Below are 9,372 nucleotides of genomic sequence, written 5' to 3'. Positions count from 1 at the left end.
CCTAACGAGCCCCTGAGTTGTTTTGAAAGCTCTTTTTTCTTCATGATGGAATCCTGCTTCAAAATAACTGCCAAACTGAGGGAATTGTGTTCTGAACTTATGTGGGCCACTATGATAACACATAGGCCAAAGTAATTTTGTTCCCGATCTAACTTAACGTTTTCCATAGCAAAGGGGGTGACTATGTATGCAACCAACATAATTAACATTTTGTTCTTTGTGGATATTTAATTTTTTCATCCTTAAAAATGTTCAGTTTGTAAATTGAAGCTTGAATATAAATACATTTTAAACATATACTATATGCAGTATAGAATTTGTCATTCGACAAAACTGGACATCATTGGAAGGAGATGAATACTTTTGTAAGGCAAGGTTTATAGAGAGCAGGAGCCCCCTTGTGGCTACAAGGCGAAATGCTTCTGTTCAGAGGAATAAGGAAGAAGGCGGCAAAACAGGGCTGAGTATACAGGCCTCCCCCAGTTGGAGTGCTTTATTTCCTTCAGTCTCATCAACTATTAGCCAAGAAACTCTTGCAACTTTGGGTGAGATTATATTATTGAGGTGATAGCTAATCCGTCTGTTAAGATGTTCAATGTCGATACTTTTTGCATGATTCCAAGTAGATAAGATGTGCAACCTTTCCCACTAATGCATACAAACTTTTTCAAACATACTGTGTCCGGTCATCTGTTGCTTATTTGTTGATTCGCTGTAACGAAATTTTGTTCAGAATATTTGGTTGACTTTATTTATGATGTCATAGGTAATACAACCTGCCTGCAAAATCCACAGTATAAAATTAAAATGGATCAAGTGCATACTGTATGTCGGAAATAGTTGCTGAAGTATGAATCAATTTAACATTGGGGCATTAATCATCCATCCATTTTCTAGATGCTTTATCCAGTACAGGGTGAAGGGGAGCTTTAGCCTATCCCAGCAAGCAATGGGCACAAGGCAAGATACAGTCTGGGCAACATTGAGTTTTATGGTTAAAATAAATCTAATAACACCTCACCATGAAGTGATGTGTAACATACCTTTTTCAGATATTATATTATGGCCCATCCTACTCCAAATCACCCAAAATATGATTTCTCCTGTTTTGTAGCAATCTTACAATCTTCACTTAAAATATACTGGAAAGTGAAAGTTGTCTTAGAACATGGGTAGCAGGTGCCCCCTAGTGTTTCATGTTTAAAACTGCAACACAGACTTGCTAAGTGGCTTTTGTGATTTTGTTGCAGGATACATAGAAGATCCTGAATCACATGTGCATACAGTATGCATAGAAGACTTTATTTTTGTAATGATCAATACCCACAGACAGTTTATGTGGAAAAATAGGAGAAATTATAATCTCTATGCACAGTGTGTACTGAATGTCTGGGGACAAATCTGCATGACAATTATGCAGCAGATAATTACTGACATACATTAGCTAAATGGGCAATAGTACAAAAAAGCTAAACAAAACAGCTTTGCTTCTCATACCATCACAACAGAGTACACTAATAAAACAGAAGTCTACATCATTTTTATTTTCTTTCGAAAGTACAGTAGATCAATACACAATACTATAGCTATGTCTGTGGTCACAACTCATCAGGCTGAAATGAATATGAAGACAAGTCCCGAACATGAGATGTACAAAGTTTATTATACATTGTCCATGTGGCCATGGTTGTCCTACAACACAGATGCTATGCAGTATGTGAAAGCTATATTTATGGCATTCAGCTGTTAAAAACATGCTGGCAAGCATTCATTTTAAACATATCTAAAAAATTAAAAAAGAATCATAACTGCAAACATTATATAATACATAATTATTACTCATACACCTTATTTTTAAAACACTTTGATTGTGTTAAACTGTTGAAGACCCTAGGTACATCAGAAAATTGATATGAAAAGATTTTTCTTTCACGCTTTCATCGGTTTAAGTAAAAAGATGAAGTCAGAGCAAAAGAAATTAGCGGTAGTTAACTGATGCAACCACTAAGTGTCATACTGTACGTCTAAAATTAAGGCTTTCAGGACTGGTAGTCCATATTGTAAAGTTCTGAACGTCAAGATCTGCTCGCTGTTTGGTATTGCTCTTGTCACTCATTAACACTGTGTGATTGTTTTCCTTACATTAACTGACTGAGGAGCTCCGAGAAGTTCGGTAAAAGCAATACATTCAGAAGTGTACCATGAATGCTACCGTCAATGCAAAGGGCAATAATAAATGCACAGTCTTCTGACCAGTCACCCACAGCTGCCAAACAGCAGCAAATTCTGACAAGACCCTTGTAGTTAATTCTATCTGCACACAGTGGAAGACCCCAACTCAGAGACCTAACCTCTGTCGTTCACCCATTTACTGTATTTCCCCCCAAAATAAACATTTGGATTTCTTAAAACTAACAGCAACTCTCTCTGAAGAACACATTTGTTGGAAATCCCAAACGTGCTACCATGATGTTCAGGACAATAAAAAATAAAGTAAGTCTGGAAATGACTTACAAAATAGACGAGAAACATAGGAAACCCAAATCTGCCACTTACAATGTCTGACAAAGAAAGCCAATTGTTTTTTCTTTCACAATTAGAGCTCTACTCTATTCCACAATGTTAGGAGCAGCAGAAATGTTACTAGCACAGTGTTTTTCTTTGCTTAAGATGCTTACAGAGGTCATGTTTAAAGGAAAAATAAAGGCATCCCATTGCTATCAGATTAACATTCTTTTTTTAAAAACAAATCAGCAATAGAAAATCCCGTTATGGCAACAACAGTGACTCATGGAACATTTGAAAGCTTATAAAAACCCATATGATTCAAAGCACAGTTACTGGTGTCTATGAATTGCCACTATCATCATTACCCTGCTTCACTTTGCAGACAGTGGTGATGACTTTGTTTTAAATCAAGCAAACATTTCTCTGTCTATCAACGTAAAGCTATTGAGAAAAAGACAGTGACCAATGTGCAGCGAGAAAACCCTGCCAAAACATGTCAACCATGAACAGTAAGAGGTTTCTCTCACAGTGAGTGAAAAGAGCAAACCGGCTGTAGGCTGAGAATAAGTTCCCAATCAGACATGTGAGACGTATATACTGTAAAGCGATGGTGTTGGAAGTCATTTACATTCACAGCTGTATTTTCCGTGCACCATGGGCAACTGAGAGCTCACCAGTGAAACAAAAACACTCCTTAAATGCCCCCAACTCCTAAGCCAAGGCATCAGTATGAGAGAAATCTTTGGGGGAAAACACCATCTGCACACAAAGCAGCACAGACAAAGAATAGTTAAGGGAAGAAAGGCAGGGAAATAAAGCATATCTTTTAAGACCACAGGAAGAACTACAAACGACAGGCAGCCATTTGGCCTGTCCGGCTTATTTTGTTGTGAGAAGCCAATTGATCCAAGAATCCCGTCCAGCTGTTTCCTGAATCACTTTTATGGATTTCTATCTGTCATACACAGATCAATACTTCTGACTAAGCAGGTCAGGTGTTTGAGCCTCTCCTGATTTTGCAAATTGGGTGATATTGATGATATGACCACACAATTTGAAGATTCTGAATACAGCTGGGATGGGTCCTTCCCCATAACCATCTCATTTCGGGCAACTGCTGCTCATATAAAAAAAGAAATAATGTCTGTTTGCTCTCATTACTCAGCTTTGTCCAAAAACCAGGAATTTTGATCCCAGTGCCATAGTAGCAGCAAGTTATCTTGAATGAAAAAGACTCTTCTATTGGTTTGGCTACTTGAGAAGAGAAAAATATGGAGCCTGTGCCGTGGGGGGGAAAGGTTACACTGTATCACTCCATTTGTATCAGCGGAGCTGGTAGATTGATTAACTTTTTGAAAGCAAAACTGAACAACATGAACTACATGAAAACAAACAATATAACACACATTTTAAGATTCAGGGATTACGTGACATATGATGAGATGCCTGCAGTTTGTTTATGCCTTTTATTTTGGGGTTCCGATATCACTCTAGGCTAACCAGCTGATTATCCTCAGCCCAGTCTGCACTGTCCAGAGCCCTGCAGTGTCCTGTGCCTGTTTGTGGCACAGCCCCAGGGCTAAGAAGTGCTGGACTGAGCTCAGGCCACCTCTGAAGGGTCAAGGGGTCTGAGGCACAATCGGTGGAGCACTGTAGCATGTGCTTTGTGTCATAATGATGCTTCCACACAGCTCCCGGAAAACACAATCTTTAAAACACCTTTATCCAAACATACGCAAAGCTTACACTTGCCCAGGCAAATTTTTAAAGACTGCATGAGCTGCGGTTGAAAGACAAAACAGGTTGAGCACACATTTCAAATAAATACAACACAGGCTCAATTCTTCAGTTTTGTAAGCTTTGTGGTTTGTTTCATACTGTTAAAACCACATCTGTGAGGGTAAGAGAAATAGGTCAACATAACAATGAATTGCAATGAATTCAGAGAGGATGTCACTTCAGAGAAAGTCTCATTGGAATTTGTACTCTTTTTGCCTCTCTTTTCTTTTACCACACAAGCAGATAAAGCAGAGATGGGTGAGATTACACTCTGTTTTTACACTTGTAGCTGCCATCCTGTGAACAGCACTGAAAACTGCAAGTCTAAGGGCAGTTTGCTCCAATGCTGTATACAGAAAATAATTTAAGATTACATATTGGATTCCAGCAATGTAAACTGAACTTTAATTAACCAGGTGCTAAACCATGGCCTGTCTAATCTTTTCCGGGATGTTCTTTCTTGTTACTTAGTCCACCTGAAGTGGACTCAAATTCTGAAGATGTTTCAGTTCATCTTTACGTTTACATTCAACTAATCCTGACACTAAAACGTCCATCCTTTTTAGATAAAGGTTGGCTTGGCTTAATAGTGCGTGCGCTGACCTCTGCTTACTCTAATTCACGTTGGTGCAAAATGCGTACCCTTTTTTTTTTCCTTTGTCTTTCACAAAACCATCGGAATTCTACAAATGCAGTTCATTCAGCTGCACACTTACCTATAGATCTAATAACAAAACATTGATAGACGAAAAGCTTGCTAAAGCCTGTGCAAATGTACAACTTAAGTGATAACAGAGCACATTCTGGAATCGAACTTTTAAATTTGGACTCCATTATTAGAAAAAGAAAAACGCACGAATATATGCATTTTATATAAGCAAAGCACTGGATGTCTGTATCTGCCTGGCCTATGAAAAAACACAGCCCACTTCTATTGAGCTGTTTCTACCATAAACATTGTGTTTGAAATTCTGAAACTATTTTGTCTTCAAATACATGGTAATGGTGATACTGTATACATTTAAAGTACATTTTAAAACTATTGTTGTATAATGCAACATTATCATCCTCTAATTGCTTTCCAGAAAATTGTTTTTACATACCCAGCCCTATTTGTCTTTGCTAGATTGCTGTGTATGACAGAATTCAGTTTTCTCCTTGCTTATATTCTGTTGAGGTTTTGACTGACTTTTAACAAAAAGTCACCAAAGCCTGCTGGAATCACTCACATTTTCTGCACAACCTTTTAAAAAGCAATTAAAATTTGCTATTGCATACCCAGCCCTATGAGGTCTTAAAAATATTTTTTTATACATATATGAAGCATGCTATTACAGGCATCGTTTTTCAACTTCAACCTGGCTTTCATCGTGACAGTGTGTATATGAATGTGAGCTTATGGGAAAGTATTTTTTATTTCTTTGTTAATATGGCTAGGTGCAGTCCACATTGTGATGTATAGTATGCTGGGTCATGCTATAGGGATTTTCGGAACACTGCATTTAAATAACACATTAAAAAACTATCTTAAATGACTTTGCATGCCCTCTTTCAAGAGCTGTAACAAATGTTTTGTTCAAATTCATTTCCATTTCATTTCCCTTCTTAGAAATATATTCGATTATAAAAAGGTCAAGGTAAAATAGATTTTTTTTACATAACCAGTTGTATGAAATGAAATATCTATGTGCTGAGTACCATACAAAGTTATGGATTTGATAACTCGGATGAAAAAGAATCTGGCAACAATAACAAAGAAAATATTTTTTATCTTCTCAAGTGTTTTCCTCATCAGACCCTGTAATGATTATACACAGTCTTTGAATTTTGTCTCACATGGTTTGGAACATTCCCTGATATGCTTATTATACCATATATAAACATGGCTTTGAGAGAACCTTTGTCACTGTACTTCAGTAATGATTTTCACATTTTTAAAGTTACCTCAGAATATGCATTTAGTTTATGCTCTAAGAGTTTTCCAGTTACACTGCTTGCTGATGCTGACCGATATTTGTAAAATAATCACTAAATTTACATTCCTGTTTAACTACATGCTTTGATTAACATGCCACACCAAAATGCAGATTCACTTCAAAGGCTTCCCAGCCCTTTTTCTATGTATATTAAAAATGAGCTGCACGTTACTTATGTCAAAGCCACAGTCGAGTGTACAGTATACAGCACTGTATACTAAGAAACAAAGGAAGTGTTACATTACAAGAAAAGCCCATAAAAATGAGTGTGTGCTGTGTCAGTGGTGATGGGAAAAGGTAATGCATTACATCACTGTATTACCCATTGTGAAGTAACATCTATACAGTTGCATCTTCCTGTAATTGTCAGATCCAAACTTCACACAGCAGAAACTAAATTAGCCCTGCCAATACCTCCACTTTTTAAAGTGATTAAGACCTGCATTTAAGTTTTATGATGGGCCCTCCTTCCTTAGTAGAATCACCTTCAGCTGATGTGAAATTAAATACATTCAGTAGACAATGGAGGTGAGGGGTGGAGGGCCAACAACAGCTAGACTTGGGGGTTGTGAAATCATTTCTGTTAAGTCAAAACGGTCATTCACACTGCCTAGACGACAGAGCTGACGGTGTGGAAAAAGCGCTTGCCTCCTGCCAACGTTTACCAGAACTCCCCTCTTAGAAAAACCTCAGTTTTTTTTTTTTAAAAACAGCTTTAGTGTGGCCTGGGTCCACACCAGTCACTACAAAGAAAGCCAGGTGGTTCGAAAAGCAAGGAGGAGTTTATCCGCACTCAGTCTCCTAATTCTGTAGGGAGCTCGGGACCACATTTCCAGGCTTGATTGCCCGGCCTGTCTGGACACACCCGTCGTCGTCCTTTGCCTTCCCTACTTGGAGCCGGACCACCCTCTGTCCCCGTAAGCCCCCTCCCCAGTGGCGGAGTGCGGGGAGGGGCCGCAGGGCGTGCACAGGTCCGAGTCGGTGTCAGACTCCCCCTCCGCGATGTAGGGCCTGACCTTCGCGCATAGGGCCACACCTCCGAAGTAGGCGTTATTGAGGAAGTCCAAGTTCTCCTTGGACTGGGAGATGCTGAAGCCGCTGAAGGACCGCTCCAGCTCCTCGTGGTCCACAGAGGGGATGGAGATGGAGGTGTCACTGTCCCTCAGGGCGCTGTCGTGCTGTTTCCCGTCTTCGGCGCGCGGGTGGTCGGAGCCCCCGCGGCTGCTCCCGTTGTGTCCAGCTGACGAGCGGTCGTGAGAGGGGGGAGGGGGGATCCTGACCAGTGACGAGGGGTCCCCCACTGGGGAGGTGCCTTGGCTACAGCGGTGGTACTCGCTGATGGGCTGCTGCTGCCATGAAGTGGAAGGAGGGCAGTGGCTCTGGGGTCCAGTAGAAGCCGGGGGGGCATCAAAGTTCTTCTGCCCCACGGAGCTGTTGGAGCGGATGATCTTGGTGATGCAGCCGTTCTTCTCCATGTGCTCCCTGCTGTCCACCGGGCTGTGGTAAGGGGGCGCCGGGTCCGGCTCCTTGGATCCAAAGTAGGCTTCTGTCTCGGACTGAGGGATGCCCATCCGCTGCACATAGATATTCACCAAGAAGTCCAGCTTCCTTTCCATTGACATCACCTGCAATAGATGAGTGACAAGAAAAGATGCATGCCACCTCTGTTCTTTACATCTGCTGGTAATATAGCTTTTTAACTGAGCGTTTTTAAAGCATGTTAATACCAAATTTCATGTTTTTAAAAAAAATCCTCAGTGTGACTGACAATAATCCAGGATGCACAGGCTGCAAATGAATAAGAAAGAGGTTTATTCCATGCTGAAAAGAGAAGAAAGAAAACACAATGTTTCAGCCGTGGAGCCTTCTTCACACCTTCTCTTTTCAGCATGGAATAAACCTATTACTTGTTCCAATAATCCAGGATGATTGTTTCAAACTCAAATACAGAACATGAACACACAGCCACAGCACAGTTCGCCAGATCTCGGTTACCAGATCTCAACCCAGCTGAGCGCTTCATGGGAGATTCGGGATCTGTGCCTAAGATAAAATTTTCTACCACCATCAATAAAAAACTAAATGAAGAAACTTCTCAAGGAAGAATGGTGTCACATTCTTCAAATAGAGTTTCATCTGCTCTATGCCAAGGTGAACTGAAGCGGTTCTGGCCTAATTGTGGAGGCCCAAAGCCCTATTAAGACACTTAATGTCGGTTCTTCCTCTATTTTGGTGCTTACCTGTATGCCCTTTGTATGGCATGCTAAACCAATATCTCGATCATCTGGCCATAAGAGAAATCATAAAAGTAGAGGTATTGACCTCAAGTGTTCTGGTTAACACCTCACTATAGTTCCCTCTTCATGAATTTCAGTTGTTCAATCAAAATTCTAATTGTGAAAAAATAAAGTGAAGGGTCAATATACTTCATATATATATTATATATTCATATATATATATATTTCTTCAATCTTCAGTTTTACAGAACCATTGGACCATGAGCTTTGTTTGAGTGAGTCAAGTGTGGAGGCAAATTATTACAGGAACCAGCCAGAGAATGTGTACAGTAGCATGAAGTGAATAAGATGCTTTGTTTCATCAAGTATGATTGGCTGTACCATGTTTGAAAGGGATACTGATGGAGAATGAGAAGCATGTATGATGTAGAGAATTGGAACATAGGTTTGTTAACTAGAAACTAAACTAGTTTGTTTGAGACTGGAACTCTGTGGTGGGCAGTGGAGACACTATAGTGACCCGGAGGAGTAGCCAGGGATGAACTGTACTGACACAGAAGTAGGATGTGAACTAGAAGTGAGTTAACACTTGTAGAGGTTTGCTAGAACTGAATGGATGAAAGAAATATCAGCTACACTCATGGGTGGAAGCTTGGAGTGGGGGGAGGAAGAGTCAAGGGCTGACACTGCACTAGTTGGACGCCACTAGAGGGGCAGGTAAAGGGGGAGGAAACTCAGTGCTATGGGCTACAAATGAGGAAACTCATTGCAGACTAACACCAATGACCTATTTATTGTAGACTAACATCATGCCCTTGGATCCTTGATGTGGAATGGACATTGGTATCGGTAATGAGACTCCTATGAGAACA

The 9,372-nt window shown here is 40.2% G+C and overlaps 1 protein-coding gene across 5 annotated transcripts in view; it reads right to left on the bottom strand.

Moving 5' to 3' along the window:
• Positions 1-1,518: 1,518 nt before the first annotated feature.
• kcnq2b (potassium voltage-gated channel, KQT-like subfamily, member 2b) overlaps positions 1,519-9,372 on the bottom strand; it is an 88,527-nt gene continuing 80,673 nt past the window's right edge. For all 5 annotated transcript variants that reach the window (XM_088607590.1, XM_088607593.1, XM_088607592.1 and 2 more), the window contains one exon: positions 1,519-7,888. In XM_088607590.1, coding sequence (XP_088463716.1) covers positions 7,151-7,888 — 738 coding nt within the window. In that variant the 3' untranslated portion in view covers positions 1,519-7,150. The remainder of the gene's footprint in view (positions 7,889-9,372) is intronic.

Source organism: Lepisosteus platostomus, chromosome 15, assembly GCF_059453375.1.
Source record: "Lepisosteus platostomus isolate fLepPlt1 chromosome 15, fLepPlt1.hap1, whole genome shotgun sequence".
Lineage (NCBI taxonomy): Eukaryota > Metazoa > Chordata > Actinopteri > Semionotiformes > Lepisosteidae > Lepisosteus > Lepisosteus platostomus.
This window is presented reverse-complemented; position numbering and strand designations above follow the sequence as displayed.